At 40.4% G+C, this 19,672-nt stretch overlaps 1 protein-coding gene across 1 annotated transcript in view; it reads left to right on the top strand.

Annotated features, from left to right (window-relative positions):
* The first annotated feature begins 1,141 nt into the window (after positions 1 to 1,141).
* ssp3 (short spindle 3) overlaps positions 1,142 to 19,672 on the top strand; it is an 89,863-nt gene continuing 71,332 nt past the window's right edge. Inside the window, exons 1-7 of the mRNA XM_028300160.1 lie at positions 1,142 to 1,454; positions 8,065 to 8,222; positions 8,843 to 12,034; positions 12,633 to 12,801; positions 13,527 to 13,705; positions 18,574 to 18,663; positions 19,314 to 19,472. Coding sequence (XP_028155961.1) covers positions 1,370 to 1,454; positions 8,065 to 8,222; positions 8,843 to 12,034; positions 12,633 to 12,801; positions 13,527 to 13,705; positions 18,574 to 18,663; positions 19,314 to 19,472 — 4,032 coding nt within the window. The 5' untranslated portion in view covers positions 1,142 to 1,369. The remainder of the gene's footprint in view (positions 1,455 to 8,064; positions 8,223 to 8,842; positions 12,035 to 12,632; positions 12,802 to 13,526; positions 13,706 to 18,573; positions 18,664 to 19,313; positions 19,473 to 19,672) is intronic.

Here is a 19,672-nt window from a genome sequence, read left to right as displayed (position 1 = left end):
TATTGCTCTCAACAAAGTTAATTTTCCCTATTTGCCATGAGATTCTGGTACACCTATACTATGCCGAGAGGTCCTGGCCTGGGTTCGATACCCGGTCGGGCAGAAATTGAAATGCTGAATTTTGATTTGTGTGACGGATGTGGGTGTTTTCTATGTATTATAATAATACAGGGTGTTACTTTGCATTCTTGCCATATTTACAGAGGTAACTATATTACTGATACTGAACACAAATCCGTTAAAAAATAATGCCCGAAAATTTTGATAGTTAATTTTGAATATTTTATTTATCGACAATCTGTTAAACACATCACTAACTATCGTAACGCATGCACATCACTTATGTTAGCGATGGCGATGGAGACTTTTTTACTTTTTATTGTATTTTTAAATATCTATTGCACTCTATTGTCTTTAAAATGTATTTTTGACACTTTTGTAAAAAACTGAGAAAGCCATCAATCACAAATCACGTTATAGATAATACNGTGACAATGGGACCACCTCAGAAGTGTACCCTATCGAACAAAAAAAGAATTTTGAAAATCGGTTCATAATTGGCGGAGCTATCGCGTAACAAACAAAGGAAAAAAAAAAAAAAAAAAAAAAAAAAAAACATACGGGTCGAATTGAGAACCTCCTCCTTTTTTTGAAGTCGGTTGAAAAAAAATTAAGTATTTTTATCCGTTGTCTAGCACCATTCCATAGTACATACAAGTTAATTTGCTTAGTTTGGGACTAGCGGCGCGGCGCAGTGTAAAATGTCCAAGGATATTATTTTATTTATTATTAGTTTGGGCTGAAGACTAAAGAGATGCTGAGGGCTCCGGGCTTTAATTCATATTAGAATTTAGAATTCATTCACCTATAAAAGAAAACATTTTTATTTGAAGGATAAGTACAATTAAATTGTATTTCTACTAATCTTCTTTCTTGGTCTAAAATAAAGCAGGAATTTTAAGCATTTGTGCCATCAAGGAATTAGGAAAGAAATTTCTTTTTAGAACTATTCCTCCTGTTTATCACTAAACAAGACAACGTTGATTTCATTATTATAATAGTCAAATAAATTTTTTTGAACTTTGTATAGGAAAAAACTACTAATTGTAGAATTTTTAACCATTGCAACAAAAGTAAACGGATCTGTCAAAAGCGGATTGTTATGAAAATATCCATCAATTTATTTTTCGCAATAAATTGCTTTTACCGTACCAATTTTGCTTTTTAAGTTCTATTTTAGTATCGTTGATTAATTTGCGCCATATTATGAATGTTTCGGGCGGCTGAAACTCTATTAAATACCGGAGTGATGAGTTCATTTCTTGTCTTTTGTTTTGTTCAAAAACCCCGTGTTTTTCGTTGATTCGAAATGGAAGAAGTGAGACAACTTGTGCAGGAGGAAGGCCGGGAAGCCAGGAACCTGGTAGCTTTCCACGTGGCCGTTGATACACCAGGTAACTAGTTTTTATCTCGAGCGAAGCGACGATCTTTTGCCCAACATCGTGGGCGGTGAATGTTTGTTGATCAGTAAAGACAGCCTGCGCTTGCTATAAGGCGAAGTAATTATAATCATTTTTTTATTTACTTGGTTATTCATCCCAGTGACCTTCAAATACTTCAAATAATATTGCCATCCATGTGGGTGGTTTCACACAATTTAGGTAAAAGTTGTCCCTTTTGAATTCTTATTAGTACGCAGTAGTAAGTTTGTGTGTGTTACACTTGCTTGTATTTACATTTCAAATATCATCATGTGGCCCTATTCAAATTTACATTGAATAAACTTCTATTAAACAACATTGTCAACTTGAAATATATTTTTGATCTTCCTTGCTATTTAATTTTGATAATTGCTTGAGTACTGAACCATGCAGAAATACTGTACTGTAATTTTAATTTATGAAAAAGATCATGTGATAAATCTGCTCTAGTAGTAATTGAAATTCCGCTTTTGAAAGTGAAAATTTGCACCATTTCACGCTAGGCTGGGTTAGATTTATGATGCTGATTTATCTATGCTGAGATGGCATAGCAACCATCTTATAAAACTAGTCTTATCAAAAATAATCCTCTCTTCTTATAAATGTAATGCAAGTGTTGCTTTTATGTGGTAATTCTCTTGAGCTGCCTCTTCCCAGCACTTGCCTTGCCTATTTTATTTTCCCGAAGAATGGTTATGTTGGGATGTATAAAAACTAAAAAGAGCTATTTAATTGAGAATAAATGAATGTATTTATGTGTTTCAAGATAATTCTTATTTAAGAAACCAGTGGGTATGAAATATAATGCTTTTTTAAACATTAATGAAGGTAGATAACCTGATCGATAAAAATATGACCTTAGAGTTAGATTTTCTTAAGATTTCATACATCAATTTAAATGTGTGCAAAATTATTCAATGTGTCAATTCTGGTGACAGTTCCAACTTATTTTAATAGAGAAAAGTTTACATTTTGGTGATAGGTGTTAAAAAATAAATACTTTTTTCTACCCTCTGTTTTTGTTCCATTTAGACTTTGGGAAGAGTCTCAAGTACCTATATTCCTCAGGAATAATTTAAGGGTGACAGTTTGCCTTCTGTGTATGTAATTGCCTTTTTGAATATATTCAATTTCTTTGTAATAATTTAACCTAAGGGTGTTAACAGCAAAATTATAATTTGTCGATCCAAAATAGCGTCGCCTTGATTATCGAGTCGGGCGCGCTCTCGCTTGGTCTTTAGATCAGACATACTGTCATTGCAAAGAATTCTAAATTCCGTTTGATGAGCCGTCAAGTGCGTATGCGCTGATGCATACAATTGTGCGTGTATGCTGACTTGCAAGTGGTTTAGTGTAGAGGGAAGTAGATAAATTCGTAAATTAATACATAAAATACTTTTGGATTGCGCGGGCATCGAATCTCTGGCGTATTAGAGCGCTTTCACATTTAGGCGATTAACCAGCGCGACAAACGCGCGATAGACGCGCTTCCGAATATTTCATACTATGTGACAGGCGACAGCGGATGCATGCCTTCACACTATAAAAACGCCGCTGCCGCGCTGCTGCCGCGCTACTAACGCCCTAATGTGAAAGCGCTCTTAGTAGTCCCAACTAGGGATGTAATGGATATATGTAGTTTCGGTTATGGATACGGTTACAGGAATAATATTATACCTGTTTCGGTTACGGATATTTTTTTATTTCGGATATTCGAAAGTTTCGGTTACGGTTACGGATATCTGTGCTTTAGAATTCAATTTGCAATAGTTGTCCAACACAGAGTTAATTCATGGCTGCACATTTTACATCGAATAAAAAGTAATAAAAAAATAAAAATTTATGCTAGATGGCATTATAAAGGTAAATCAGGCTGTTATGCCTTTACATATAATGCTATACAAAAAACAATTTAAACTGCCTACATTCGAAACTATCCGAAACTTTTGATTCGGTTACGGTTTTGGATATTTTTTTATTTCGGATATCCGAAAGTTTCGGTTACGGTTACGGATATCCATAACATCCCTGGTCCCAACCACCAGGCTATGTGGTCGTCATATAACGGTGGCGAATAAGGTCTACCATTCAAAATTGGGATCTTATTTCTTAGGTAGCTACGACGTAATTTTGGGATGTAGCAAAGCAATAATAATCTGGGATGAGGATCGAATGTTACATTGTGCATTGTCTAGATTAAACTGAACATTGTCTATTGACAATATTTGACAGTGCTCATATAATTCATAAACTGTGCTGCGCCGATTTTTCATAAGAACTTAAGTTTCAAGTTATAATGAGCAGGGTTCGAGGATATATATCAAGGGATATATATCAAGATATATATCGGATATATATCCGATATATATCAAGCCGGTTTTGATGATATACAGGGTGTTTGGCGCATCGTGTGCCAAAATGATTTGGCGGATAGAATGGGTCATTTCCTATATTTTCAGCCCCCATAACACGTTCAATGCCAGGCGGCTACTTTTAAATTAACTTTTTTAGGAATTTCACCNTTAAGTTGCCGATACAAATAAAAAAACTGAAGTATTTGAAAAATTGTAGTCGTGGTAATGTAAAATATCATAAGGGGTGTCAATTTTCAACGAATTTCATAATTTATTGTGTAACTTAAAAAATAATTGAGATGGATTTTTTTTCTTATTTTTCCTAATGTAGTCATGACTATGTCCCCACTGCGGCGCCGGCTTATCCTTGAATTTTGGGACACGTTGTATATCAAAGTTGATATATATCGGATATATATCATAAATATCCGATATTTTGATATTTATAATAAATATCGGATATTTTCGAACCCTGATAATGAGCTGGTTTATCCCATTAGCGCCCGCCGTACTATAAATAGTAGATACACAACTTACGTTTACCTTACACACATCAAAATATTTTAGAAGAAACTAGCGGCCGCCCGCGACTTCGTACGCGTGGATCCCGTTTTACCCCCTTTTCCCGAATTTTCTTTGCTATAAACCTCACGGAGCCCGAGACCTTTCCAACGAATGCAAAACCGTGGGAAATCGGTTCGTGCGTTCTGGAGTTATAGGGTCAGGGAGGAAAACCCGACTTATTTTTATATAGTAGACTAGCTTTCCGCCCGCGGCTTCGCGCGCGTGGACTACATCATCTACATATTTTACGGAACCCTATTTTTTTCCAAAATAAAATTTAACCTATGTTACTCGTGGATAATGTAGCTTTCGAATGGTGAAAGAATTTTTAAAAACGGTCCAGTAGTTTTTGAGCCTATTCATTACAACCAAACAAACAAACAAACAAAGTTTTCCTCTTTATAATATTAGTGTAGACAAATGGTATGACAAAGCCTTTTTTGAATTTTATACGTTTTCGTGGCTAAGTTTCTTCTATTGTATTACTTTGTAGTGCTTCCCAAGGGTTGAAAGTGGAAAATATTATATTTCCATAGCATTATTCTAAAAGTTTTCCCACTTTGTCCTAAGAAAAAGCTTTTCAGACAAAAGGCGTGATCTGGTCGTGTGTGGGTGGACGTCTCTATTTATAACGAAATATTTCCATTCAACCTTTTTGACGCCCTTGAGTCGAGTCTGATGAAATATGTTATTTTCGTTACTTAATAAGAAGATTTGAATCGGCGCCATGGAAATGTTTTCCAATAATGACGTCACTGTCTCAAGGATTCCGAACCATAATTTCTTATCTAAAAAGGCAAATTACAAGCGGTCAAGGGCACATCAACCTTGATTGTCTTTGGATTCTAGCGTTTACTGTGGAGAGCGTAAGGTCTGCATTTAGCTGAAGGTTTACGTACTAAGTGCACTGCCGTAGTTTGTAAATTATTAAGTGGGATTGTCTGGAAGGCCTATCGATCCGTCTAAGCTGTTATTATTAGTACAATAGAAGTTGTAACAGTGTTCAGTACGGCTAGCACGAAAAACTTTCGAGTTCAAATCGTTTGCGTACTCGAATCGCCATCAAAAGATTTAGTACGAAAACTACAACAGCGCCCTTGTGAACGTGTCGTAAAGTGAACTTAGTATGAGTAATAATTGCACGAAACTTATTTTGAGAATCAAAATTGTCACGTTATCGTTTACTTCGAAGGTTGAGTATCGAATTTTATCGAGTACGCAAACGATTCGAAGACGAAAGTTGTTCATGCAGCTTAAAGTTATGCTAGAGGTACTGAAGGGTACGATTGCAATCGATTAATGCCCTCTAGCCCAGATGACCTGGCCAGGTCGCAGACAGAGTAACTCGAGTGATTCGTAATCGAATCGATTGCTCGAGAAGCTTTAATGTACGGGCTTTGAAGATCTTCGCCACGATACGATACACGATAGCAATATGTAAATCGGATTTATTTACTACCTATTGTATACCTTTTTTTTATTATTTATGTATCTACGTTGCCCATAGAACTAAAAACTATTGCGGGAAAAGCTCATGTATGGAAAACAACCGCCTCTGAATTTGTTGGGATTCGAACCTGAATTCGCAACTTTTTTTTTGGGCGATTGCACTTATCACTGAACTATTGACCAGAAAGATAGGTCTCTCGAAATTTTAAAGTGATTCTTACGATTTGAGCATTCAGAATGTCTTTAGTCAGTGACTCGCTATTCTTACGTGGCGTTGCTTCCAGAGAATGCAATGTTGATTTAGCTTGTGGTTAACTGGATTACTGATACTGATTCTGAGAAAATTGTTTCATACGAGGTCTTGTATATTTAGGATTCGAATAACTCTTGAACTTAATAAGATTATGTAGCTCTCAGTTTGCTTGAAATTTTTGGGACACTGATCACACAGATTTCAACCCAACCCAAAATACTCATGATAGCACAGGAAGTTAATAAAATCTAAGTATAATAAATTAATAAATAATTACTCTACATATAGTGCCACCCTCATGTCAGAACTACGAAGATTAAATTTGCAGAGCGTCTTTATAAATATCCTACACTCAAATTACTTACTAGCTAATATTTGCATAAGTATGTAACGTTACGAGTCTACTGAACGATTCTGTAATAGTCACTAAGTGATATCTAGGTCTGGTCTGATTGATTTTAGACATCAGAATCGATACCGGCGACCTGGCGGAGCGTAAATATAACTGTTTACCGATATTCTTTCATGAAACATGTTGCATTTGTCTTGGAATATTTTTTCAGTTCCACTTTTGCTGGTCACAGTACAGACCGGGTTTAATGATCCTTGAATTGAACGTACATGATGTAGAAAAGATTTATGTGAATTGTAGATCATCATGCGACGATTTGAGCGTAAGTTCTTGAAAAGTACTTGTAGTTTTACTGTCTCAACCTTTCGGTGGGTCGCGTTATCGAAATTTTGTGTGACTGTTGATCATTTTAGTTGCTAATATTTTGCAGTCTTATTGCTATGATATTAGGGTGTCGATTTCAATGGGGAGATCGAAAAGAGAATGCATTATTTAGTTGTGTGTAGTCACTAAAATACTTTTAATATTTTATTCAGAGTTCTCTTTGTCGTTTGAGTCAAAAGTTACACACAGTACGTAGGCAGATCTGATAATAATGTAGTCCTAGAAAACTGTCTGTGCAACGCCTGGAATTCACGTTTCTCTATATTTATTGGATAATATTCATGAAAATGGAAATGCATTTACCTACATGTTCATGAGTAATGTCTTGAGTCCAGATGATATAGGTAAATAAATAGAAAATTATGTATGGTCTGATAAATTGGATGTGCTATCTGCTGCTGTCTACTAATGTAAATGTACCCTCACCATCCATTTTTAAATAAAATATCTTTGGACATTTTACACTGCGCTTCTAGTCCCAAACTAAGCAAAGCTTGTACTATGGGTACTAAAGCCTGGTCCGTGAGCACGTAGAATCCCGTCCAATGACCCCAAGCTACCCATCCTTATCGCTCGCGCGTAATTATATTGCTGTCGCGACTGTGCGACGCGCGCCCGCAGTGAGTGTGCGAGCGCGACAGCAACATAATTACGTGCGAGCGACAAGGATGGGCACTGGGCAGCTTGGGGTCATTGGACGGGATTCTACGTGCTCACGGACCAGGCATTAGATTAGACAACGGATATAAACATACTTAAATACTTTTTTTCAACCGACTTCAAAAAAGGAGGAGGTTCTCAATTCGACCCGTATGTTTTTTTTTTTCTATGTTTGTTACGCGATAACTCCGCCAATTATGAACCGATTTGAACAAATCTTTTTTCGGCGTATAGGTAATACTTCAAGGGTGGTCCCATTTAAATTTAATAATAGAAAAAACAACCCCCAATGGTGGAAAATTGGGGATGAACTTTTTTATACGCAATATCTCCGCCGATTATTAATCAATTTGAACGATTATTTTTTTGTTGAATAGGTATTATCAAAAGGGTGGTTTCATGCGAATTTGAAGAAAATATTTCACCCCCAAGTGTGGAAAATTGGGGATGAACTTTTTTATACGCAATATTTTTAATTTTTAGTTTTTTTTTTGTGTTCACGCATTTGAAGTCGGTTTTATTTTTTTAAAAAGTTATTTGTAAATATAATTTTTCATCTACCCACAGCGCGGTTATCGCGCAAGCCGCCGCGCTGCCTCGGCGGGCCGGCGGTGCGGCGCGTGGCCCCGCGACCGGCCCGCCGCTCCGCCTCGGCAGGCCGGGACAAGCGGTCCGAGTTACGGGCCCGGTACTGGGCGCTGCTGTTTGGAGACCTGCAGAGAGCTGTAAGTTATTTTGCTATAATCCAGCGGTCGGCAACCTTTAGGCAGGCGGGCACAAGTTACCGCACTTGCGTTGCGTTCTTACGAGGCAAGCTTCTTATTAATCAATCCAGCCCCCCCTAGACAAGTTGCACTTTTTGATCGAATCGAAAATCGAATCCGTCAAAATTCCATGCAAAGAAGGCCTTTCGACGATTTTTCGAGTGGTTTGCGATTATTATGTGCACTTTGTCTAGACCCCACAGGTATTTTGATATTCATAATTTATTTAGGTACATTATAAACAAAACATTCACGGGCCGCAAGTAAGACGAACGCTGCCCGTGGGCCGTTGTTCCCAACCGCTGCTATAGTATATTTTCCATAAGCAGCTTTATCTATCTTTCTTGACAAAGCATGGTCCAAGGATGGTCCAACCAAAAGATGTTCAATGCTTTACAAAGGCCCAATGATTTCCACACTGCGCTGCTCGCATTCAGGTGTTTCTTGTAACTTTAAAGAAAAAACAAAGAAGTTTGTATTGGTAAACCGTAAACCATAGTCACAAGACTCACAACACAAGTCACAACCTTATCATAATATCATTATGTGCTTAACTCGTAAAACAATTTATTCAATTCCAGATCGGCGAAATCTACAACACAGTTGAAGCCCACGAGAATTTGAACGAGTGCCAAGAAGTTATACTAGTACTAGAGAACTACACCCGCGACTTTAAAGCATTAGGTGAATGGTTCAGGCTGAAGTGGGAGTACGACAATACGCCGCCGCCGCAACGGCCGCAGAGCTTAGCATGGGAGATTAGAAAGACTGATTTTGTACGACCCGAGTCCAGGCGGACCCATTCCGTCAAGAGCTCACCCTCAGTGTCAGGCAAAAATAGCCCTTGCCTCTCTGGACATAACACACCCAGTGGCAAGAACAGCCCCAACCTAACAGGCAAAGCCAGTCCAGGCAGCGGGAAGATCAGTCCCAGGATATCTTCAGGGCATTCCAGTACTAGTCCGAAAGCGAATATTGAATTTTTCAGCAGCAAAATAGCAGCTTCCAAAGTCACGGCCAAGCCGGAGCCAAATTTGACTAAGGAATCGTCTAGGTTGTCTGATATTACTGAGAAAGAAATAAAAGAAAACCATGACTCTAAAAAAGCTGAGAAGGATGAAGCAAAACAAGCGACAAATGTAACACCTGTTGTTGAAATAGGCAAAGCCAAAGAATGCCCGAACGCTAGCCCCAAACAAGTGGTTATCAAATCGCCGAAGCGGGCTTTGACAAATCAAGAAAGTCCAGTGAATTCGGCTAAAGGCTCACGTAAATCATCTGTCGAGTCATCTTCTCAGATCAACCAAGCGAGAGAGATAACTGCCAAATTGGAGGCAATGGAGAATGAATTCTTGGCGAAGCAGCTCATCGAGAATAAAATTAAAAACGATAACATGCTTAACCATGACAAAGAAACTGAAAAACCAAACGAAGATGTAATTTCAAATAATATTGAAACAATTAAGCTGGATAGCAATCTTACAATAGATGCAGAAGAAAAATTAATGATGGTAGATGATAAATCTGTAAGTTCTTCAGAATCTCCGACAAAGTCAGAAGATAACTTTGGTGATATCTCTAACGAAAGTTCGACAAAATCTCTTGACGCAAAGACTCCAGATATACCGGAAAATATCGAAAAGTTGTCACAAATACTCGAAAGTGACAATGTTGAAGAAACTACTGAATCAAATGACACTGACACATCAGAGTCAGTTGCCAAAGTGAGTAATACAGATGAAGCAAGTGATGCTAAAATGATTGTTGAAGTTCAAGAAACAGCTGACGAGAATGGCGTTAAAATGCCTAATAAAGTTGAAAAAAACGCTGAAATTACTCCTAAAGTTGAAAAAGCAACTAAAACCAATGACGCTGAAAAAAAACTTAAAAAAGTTTTAGAAACAGATGAAGTAAGTGAAGCTGGAGTGAATGTCAGTGTTGAAAAATCAGCGAAGTCAAATGATGCTGAGGTGGTTGTGAAAGGAAAAGCTAATACAGTAAATGATACTGAAGTGACGGTCAAAACTGAAAAGACGGTTGAAGCAAAGAATTCAAAAGTTACAGTCAAAATTGAAGAGATAGCTAAAGTAAACAACGCAGAAGCAAATTTCAAAGTTAAAGAAGGTAATTCTGAAAAAAAATCTGATTTAACAAACGCAATACCAGAAAAATCCAACCTCATTACAGAAAATAAAATCGAAAACACTAACGGTGATGTGTCAAAAGATCTGCCTCATGTCGCTGATAACGATAAAGCACCAAAAGATTCTACTATAAACAAATTGGAGCCAAATGAAACCGATAAATTATCGAAAACTCCTGAGCAGAACGGTGCTTTAGATGGCAAAGAAGAGCCCAAAAAAGAAGCTGATAAATCAAGTGAAACTAAAATGAATACGCGGCCAGCTTACTCCCAAGCCGCTGCGAAACCTAAGCCGGTAACTGTCCCCAAAACCGAAGTGAAAACACCAACTAAAACAACCACATTGGTCAGAAGCAAAACTGTTGTCGAAATTCGGCCTGTTGCCCCGAAACCCCAAAGGGCACAGTTTCCAAAAAAGAACCAAGTCAACAAATGCAGTTACCCCTTTAACCTCACGACAGGTCGAAAAAGTCTTTTCGATTCGCCCACTGCGACAAACAAAAATGCTTTGCCGAAAAAACCCCTGAACAAAAATGTTCAACTCGCGTCAGGTGATAACAAATCTAGTCAAAACAAAATCGATACAAAGAAGCGACCTCCAAGGCCGATATCTCTAAAAGTCGATGACCGTGACACTAAAAAAGATAAGAACAACCCTACTTTGGAGAAAATCAAAGATTGCGACGAATACGGCAGTTCCGACACAATCGTCACACAAATCGACATGACTAGAATTGAATCTAGTGAAAGTCTCAAAACTTTAGTGCCAGATGAAATGCTGATGATTGATGACGTTGGGAACTCGATTGAAGTTCTTAACGTAGATAACAATAAGAGCGATAACGAAGGCTGGCTGACGGTCAAATCGAGGCGTCTCAGTCGCGAATCGAAGAAGCAATCGAAATCGCACTGGGCTCAAAGGTTCCACCAGCCTTCAGCTACCACAAGTCTCCCCACACTGAACATGATAGAATCCCCTAAGCAGGAAACGAAGCCAATTGTAGATTCTCCTAAAAATGCCAAACTAGACCGCGCCAAATCCGAACAACCTCAGGTTGTAATTAAACCGGAAAAAGTTGTGAAAGTAGCCGTGAGCGTCACTCCAGAGGCGAAAATTAAAGACCCGGCTATGATCAGACAGAAATCTGATGTGACTGGATTAAAATCTAAGTCTTCTCGAAGCAAGGCTTTGACTAAGAAAGTCGAGAAATCCAAAGATGAAAAGACCCATGATGACGAGACTTCAGACTTGACTAAAAACAGGCTGCACTCTTCCCTAGAAAGCCTTACTACAGGTCTCTCTAGGTCTCAGGAGAGTACCGAAGAGGCGTTTGATTTTGACAAGTGGAGGTCTGAGTTCAGATCTACGTTTAAATACTTCGACGACGACGATCAGATCTTGAATCACACTGACATTTTGGAATCGGCAGACCCTTCGGAAAGGTCCGAAATTGCTGAAATGACGTCACAGATAGAGGAAAATGAGAAGAAACTCGGTTGGGCTTTAGATTTCCAGGCTGAGGTCGACCAAAGGAAGCTGTGTGAAGAAGAGGATTTGTTGAACAGACAAATATTGGAGCTGCAGCAAGTTTCTGACATCGATTTGGATACTGAAACTGACGATACTGAGGTAAGTAGAAGCTTATTTTTAAAAACCTTTAACCAGCTAAAGTTATGCATTTCATAAAGCCTGTCTTAAGAAGGCTTACCAAAATAGTCAGCTGAAGGAATTGAGGCAGTGTGACATTGATTTTCTATCAGTATTTAAATTCTTAACAACATAACCAAATAGTCTGTAATAGGGAGACAGACTTGTCTGTATTTCGAACAGCAGGTCTACTCTGAAACGCTGTTGTAGTTTCGAGTCTATCTGTCACTATGGCTCATGCTAGCTCGCGAGAGAGTGATGGCAATGTTCGTAACTTCGGATAACATTTTTCATAGTAACCTCGCAGGTCTTATAGAAAACTGTTAGTGAGTGTGCGAGTCTGCTTAAAATGTTTCTTTGCTAAAGCTCGGTCTGTGAGCACGTAGAATTTTGTCCAATGACCCCAAGCTACCCATCCTTATCGCTCGCGCGTAATTATATTGCTGTCGCGACTGTGCGACGGGCGCCCGCAGTGAGTGTGCGAGTGCGACAGCAACATAATTACACGGTTGGGTTCATTAGACAAAATTCTACGTGCTCACAGACCAGACTATAGCTCACTGTTTTTTTTCCTATCTAGACCGACGCAGAGATCCTGTGCGAAGACACAACCTGTCACGTTGATGAAGTAACCGGCCGCTTGGTGGCAAGTCTTGAAGACCGGTATGAGACTGCCCTAGCCGGAATGTCGTGGGCTGAGCGTGTGGATACGCTGGGCGCTTTGGAAGCGCTTGTGGCAAGGGACCCTGGTAAGTGGACAAGACATATCCAGGAAGGGTATAATATCTACGTGGAGGATCATCATCATCATCATTTCAGTCACAGGACCTCCACTGCTGAATATAGGCCTAGGTTTTCCATAATGAACGGTCCTGCGGTGCCCGCATCCAGGTTCTTCCCGCTACCTTTACTAGATCGTCGGTCCATCTAGTAAGAAGCCTACCCACGCTACGTCTTCCAGCCCAATGATTTCCAGATTGACCGGTTTCGGTTTGCATCCAGCACCTTTCTACTTCCTTATTGACATCAATCTATTAAGCCGGTAGGCTTTATACGCAATACCTTGCTCTTCAGACTCTGTGGCGACGAGAAGATGTCGCAACTTCCTAAACGCTGTCTAACCAAGCTGTTCTTAATAGAACTCTACGCTCCAATTTTTCTCTCCCTTGCATTTTGATGTCATGTCATCTATCTACTGAAAGGATAAAGTTTGATGTTTTTAATTGACACTAAACTGAAACCGGTTTCAAACTGGTCGCGTCATGTGTGGTCTCTCAACGGAATCTATGGCAGAAACTTAGATGCAACTCAAAAGTAACTAGAAGTTGCAGTTTCGTTGCAATTGCGTTTCACCGTGTGTTCTGGGCCTAAGACACTTTACACTTAGAAAAATCTTACAAAATAAATCGTAATCCTCGTATAGTAGGCTAGTATTCTGAATCTCTACTCAAAATCTCCTTACCATGTTAACCAGGTCGTGCCCAACAACTCCACGCGAAGCTATCCCAAGGCATCAAGCGGCGTGGCAGCCTTCAAGATGCATTGCGAAGGCTGCAAGCGAAGCAAGCGCGAGCCGAGCGTCAAAGACTGGAATACCAGACTGAGAGAGCCAAGAAGATTCACCAACTGTTGGCTAGAGTTGAAGAAGTTAAGGTAAGATGAATGAAAAAGGTGTTGGAGTATTTCAGCTAGGTTTGTGATGATGTCAGAAATAAGATAGAGTTGAGGCAGTTAGAGCTAAAATAACCAGTTCCTCTGAGGTGGAAAATTCCGACTGAAGCTCGTTTCCACCTTCGGCCTGATCAACACTTCCATCAGGTGAGATGCAGGCCAAGAGATTCCTCGTTGTAGATAAAAAAATGACCGTAGCAGATTGAAGAAAGACTCGCTTATCATAAGAAAGGGGCGCGGCAGCCTTCAAGATACATTGCGAAGGTTGCGAAAGAAGGTTTAGAGTATCAGACTGCACGAGCCGAGCCAAGAAGATTCACCAGCTGTTGGCAAGAGTTGAAGAAGTCAAGGTTAGGTTAATTAAAAAGGTGGTGGAGTTTTTCATCCAGGCAACCTCTAAGACTGACGCCAAACAAGCATAATAAACATTCAAGTTCCAACACATTTTGCGTCGTTGTGAAGTTCATACAGAAATTTTGTGTAGAGTAATGCGATGTGGCAGATTCCCAAAATGCAATGCGAAGGCTGCGAAGGAAGGTTTAGAGTACCAGGCTGAAAGGGGAAAGAAGATTCACCAGCTGTTGGCTAGAGTTGAAGAAGTTAAGGTAAGATGAATGAAAAAGGTGGTGGAGTTTTTCAGCTAGCTTTCTAAAGAAGTCAGAAATAAATTAGAGTTAGGGCAGTTAGAGGTAAAATAACCAGTTCCTCTGTGGTTGAGGATCCCGAGTGAAACTTGCTTCTACCTTTGGCGGGATTAACACTTTCCATCAGGTAAGATGCAGACCAAGAGATTCCTCGTTGTGGATAAAAAAATGTCCGTAGCTGATTGAAGAAAGACTCGCTTATCATAAGAAAGCTACTTAGTAGTCTCCAGGATGCATTGCGAAGGCTGCAAGCTAAGCAAGCGCGAGCCGAGCGTCAAAGACTGGAATACCAGACTGAACGAGCCAAGAAGATTCACCAGCTGTTGGCTAGAGTTGAAGAAATAAGATAGAGTTGAGGCAGTTAGAGGTAAAATAACCAGTTCCTCTGTGGTTGAGGATTCCGGCTGAAGCTCGTTTCCACCTTCGGCCTGATCATCACATTCCATCAGGCGAGATGCAGGCCAAGAGATTCCTCGTTGTGGATAAAACAATGTCCGTAGGTGATTGAAGAAAGACTCGCTTATCATGAAAAAGGGGTGCGACAGCCTCCAAGATACATTGCGAAGGCTGCGAAAGAAGGTTTAGAGTATCAGACTGCACGAGCCAAGAAGATTCACCAGCTGTTGGCAAGAGTTGAAGAAGTCAAGGTAAGGTTAATTAAAAAGGTGGTGGAGTTTTTCATCCAGGCAACCTCTAAGACTGACGCCAAACAAGCATAATAAACATTCAAGTTCCAACACAGTTTGCATCGTTGTGAAGTTCATACAGAAATTTTGTGTAGAGTAATGCGATGTGGCAGATTCCCAAAATGCTATGTGAAGGCTGCGAAGGAAGGTTTAGAGTACCAGACTGAAAGGGGAAAGAAGATTCACCAGTTGCTACCTAGAGTTGAGGAAGTAAAGGTAAGATGTCAAAAAAGGGGGTGGAGTATTTCAGCTAAGTCTCTAATGGCTTCCGTAGCTGATTGAAGAAAGACTCGCTTATCATAAGAAAGCGATGTCGTAGACTCCAAGATGCATTGCGAAGGCCGCAAACGAAGCAAGCGCGCGCCGAGCGTCAAAGACTGGAATACCAGACTGAGAGAGCCAAGAAGATTCACCAGCTGTTAGCTAGAGTTGAAGAAGTCAAGGTAAGGTTAATGAAAAAGGTGGTGGAGTATTTCAGCTAGGTTTCTGATGATGTCAGAAATAAGATAGAGTTGAGGCAGTTAGAGGTAAAATAACCAGTTCCTCTGTGGTTGGGGATTCCGAGTGAAACTTGCTTCTACCTTCGGCGGGATCAACATTTTTCATCAAGTGAGATACAGTCCGAGAGCCTCCTCGTTGTGGATAAAAAAATGTCCGTAGCTGATTGAAGAAAGACTCGCTTAACATACGAAAGTGATGTGGCAGCCTCCAAGATACATTGCGAAGGCTGTAAGCGAAGCAAGCACGTTAGTAAGATAGAGGTAAGGCAGTTAGAGGTAAAATAACCAGTTCCTCCGTGGTTGAGGATTCTGGCTGAAGCTCGCTTCCACCTTGGGCCTGATCATCACTTTCCATCAGGTGAGATACAGGCTAAGAGCCTCCTAGTTGTGGATAAAAAATTGTCCGTAGCTGATTGAAGAAAGACTCACTTATTATAAGAAAGGGGTGCGGCAGCCTCCAAGATACATTGCGAAGGCTGCGAAGGAAAAATGAGAGTATCAGACTGCACGAGCCAAGAAGATTCACCAGCTGTTAGCTAGAGTTGAAGAAGTCAAGGTAAGATGGATGAAAAAGGTGGTGGAGTATTTCAGCTAGGTTTCTGATGATGTCAGAAATAAGATAGAGTTGAGGCAGTTAGAGGTAAGATTTCTTCTGTGGTTGGGGATCCCGAGTGAAACTCGTTTCCACCTTCGGCCTGATCAACACTTCCATCAGGTGAGATGCAGGCCAAGAGATTCCTCGTTGTGGATAAAACAATGTCCGTAGGTGATTGAAGAAAGACTCGCTTATCATGAAAAAGGGGTGCGACAGCCTCCAAGATACATTGCGAAGGCTGCGAAAGAAGGTTTAGAGTATCAGACTGCACGAGCCAAGAAGATTCACCAGCTGTTGGCAAGAGTTGAAGAAGTCAAGGTAAGGTTAATTAAAAAGGTGGTGGAGTTTTTCATCCAGGCAACCTCTAAGACTGACGCCAAACAAGCATAATAAACGTTCAAGTTCCAACACATTTTGCGTCGTTGTGAAGTTCATACAGAAATTTTGTGTAGAGTAATGCGATGTGGCAGATTCCCAAAATGCAATGCGAAGGCTGCGAAGGAAGGTTTAGAGTACCAGGCTGAAAGGGGAAAGAAGATTCACCAGCTGTTGGCTAGAGTTGAAGAAGTCAAGGTAAGATGAATGAAAAAGGTGTTGGAGTATTTCAGCTAGGTTTCTGATGATGTCAGAAATAAGATAGAGTTGAGGCAGTTAGAGGTAAAATAACCAGTTCCTCTGTGGTTGGGGATTCTGAGTGAAACTTGCTTCTACCTTCGGCGGGATTAACACTTTCCATCAGGTGAGATGCAGGCCGAGAGCTTCCTCGCTGTGGATAAAAAAATGACCGTAGCTGATTGAAGAAAGACTCGCTTATCATACGAAAGCGATGTGGCAGCGTCCAAGATACATTGCGAAGGTTGCGAAAGAAGGTCAGACTGCACGAGCCAAGAAGATTCACCAGCTGTTGGCTAGGGTTGAGGAAGTAAAGGTAAGATGTCAAAAAAGGGGGTGGAGTATTTCAGCTAAGTCTTTAATAGTGTCCGTATCTGATTGAGGAAAGACTCGCTTATCATAAGAAAGCTACTTAGTAGTCTCCAAGATGCATTGCTAAGGCTGCAAGCGAAGCAAGCGCGCGCCGAGCGTCAAAGACTGGAATATCAGACTGAGAGAGCCAAGAAGATTCACCAGCTGTTAGCTAGAGTTGAAGAAGTCAAGGTAAGGTTAATGAAAAAGGTGGTGGAGTGTTTGAGCTAGATTTCTGGTGATGTCCGTGGCTGATTGAGGAAAGACTTGCTTATCATACAAAAGCGATGTGGCAGTCTCCAAGATGCATTGATTTCGCCAGTGGTTGAAGTATCAGACAGAGAGATACACTAGCTGTTTGCTAGAATCGAGGAAGTTAAGGTAAGGTTAATGAAAAAGGTGGTGGAGTGTTTGAGGTAGATTTCTAATAATGGTAGAGGTAAGATAACCAGTTCCTCTGTGTTTGAGAATTTCGGCTGAAGCTCGCTTCCACCTTCGGCCTGATCATCACATTCCATCAGGCGAGATGCAGGTCAATAGCTTCGTCGTTGTGTATAAAAAAATAATACTCTATACTCGCTTATCATGAGAAAGGGGTGCGGCAGCCTCCAAGATACATTGCGAAGGCTGCGAAGGAAAAATGAGAGTATCAGACTGCACGAGCCAAGAAGATTCACCAGCTGTTAGCTAGAGTTGAAGAAGTCAAGGTAAGATGGATGAAAAAGGTGGTGGAGTTTTTCATCCAGGCAACCTCTAAGACTGACGCCAAACAAGCATAATAAACGTTCAAGTTCCAACACAGTTTGCGTCGTTGTGAAGTTCATACAGAAATTTTGTGTAGAGTAATGCGATGTGGCAGATTCCCAAAATGCAATGCGAAGGCTGCGAAGGAAGGTTTAGAGTACCAGGCTGAAAGGGGAAAGAAGATTCACCAGCTGTTGGCAAGAGTTGAAGAAGTAAAGGTAAGATGTCAAAAAAGGGGGTGGAGTATTTCAGCTAAGTCTTTAATAGTGTCCGTGACTGATTGAAGAAAGACTCGCTTATCATAAGAAAGCTACTTAGTAGTCTCCAAGATGCATTGCTAAGGCTGCAAGCGAAGCAAGCGCGTGCCGAACGTCAACGGTTGGAATACCAAACTGAGAGGGCTAAGAAAATTCACCAGCTGTTAGCTAGAGTTGAAGAAGTCAAGGTAAGATGAATGAAAAAGGTGGTGGAGTATTTCAGCTATGTTTCTGATGATATCAGAAATAAGATAGAGTTAAGGCAGTTAGAGGTAAGATAACCAGTTCTTCTGTGGTTGAGGATTCCGGCTGAAGCTCGCTTCCACCTTGGGCCTGATCATCACTTTCCATCAGATGAGATGCAAGCCAAGAGCTTTCTCGTTGTGGATAAAAAAAAAAATGCATGAGTAAAAAGATTTAAATCAAATCTAAAATTAATATGTTTTTCATTTTTATTACAGGTAGCCAAAAACCAATTGATCGAAGAAAAGAGGTTAAGAATGGAGAAAAGGCTTCAAAAAGCCACAGAGAACAGGGATCAGCACTTGAAGGTATTTCAATATCATCATTTTATTTGAACCTTTTTTTAGTTTAGTTAGGTTGTTTCACCACTTCGGCAGAGTAAATACAAATGTGTAGGTCATCTTCATCGCGCACCTCACCGCTAATCCCCGCTAAATTTTGTCAGTGTGTGCGTGCGCGCCGCATACGTATTGGCGCGCTCACATACAAACCGCGCTCGGGCGTTTCTATGAAGATGACCTACTCATTTGTATTTACTCTGACTTCGGTCTTTTGGACTTGAAATATACGGAACTCTGGTTTCCACCATTGCAACTCTGTGTAGGCAGGTTCTAAGTACTTAACCGCCTCCTCAACCTAACTCCTCACTCATACCCTATTAGATCTTATCTCTCACAGGTCTGGGATAGAAATACCTGACCTGGTTACCTGATCCTGGCCTAATGAAACAGTAATTAAAATTTCTTAGCGATTAGAATCGCTTCTCAAACTAAATTTTAAATAAACTACTTGAAAAAGTCGAACTGCCTAAGGGGGGAATCGAACCCACGACCTTCCGCTTGCCAGGTGTCAAAACTCGTCAAAACTTTCAAGTGTAATACGCTGTTACAGGCTAGTGAATGGCCTTAAAATGTTCCCCTAAACATATCTACATACAATTATTTTTGTATCCCCATAGGATATAGTCCGCAAAGCTCACGACGAAGAAGAGAAACTGCGTGAGATTGCTTTCATAAAGCAGCTTGAAGCAGAGAATAGACGACACGACTTCCTTGACCAGTGCCGCTCGCACACCACGCGTCTGCGACAGATGCGGCGCGAGAGACTCACTAAGCTGGTGAGTGATTGACTATACAGGGCTTTAGAGTGGTGAGTGATTGACTATACAGGTCTCTGAACTATTGAGTGACCAGTACCGCTCACATACCATGCGCCTGCGACAGATGCGGTGCGAGAGACTGACTAAACTGGTGAGTGATTGACTATACAGGGCTTTAGAGTGGTGAGTGATTGACTATACAGGTCACTGAACTATTG

The sequence above is a fragment of the Ostrinia furnacalis genome, unplaced genomic scaffold (assembly GCF_004193835.3).
Source record: "Ostrinia furnacalis isolate ACB-3 unplaced genomic scaffold, ASM419383v2 OfSCF0696, whole genome shotgun sequence".
Classification (NCBI taxonomy): domain Eukaryota; kingdom Metazoa; phylum Arthropoda; class Insecta; order Lepidoptera; family Crambidae; genus Ostrinia; species Ostrinia furnacalis.
Note: the sequence above shows the minus strand (reverse complement) of the source record. Positions and strands in the feature narration are given on the sequence as shown.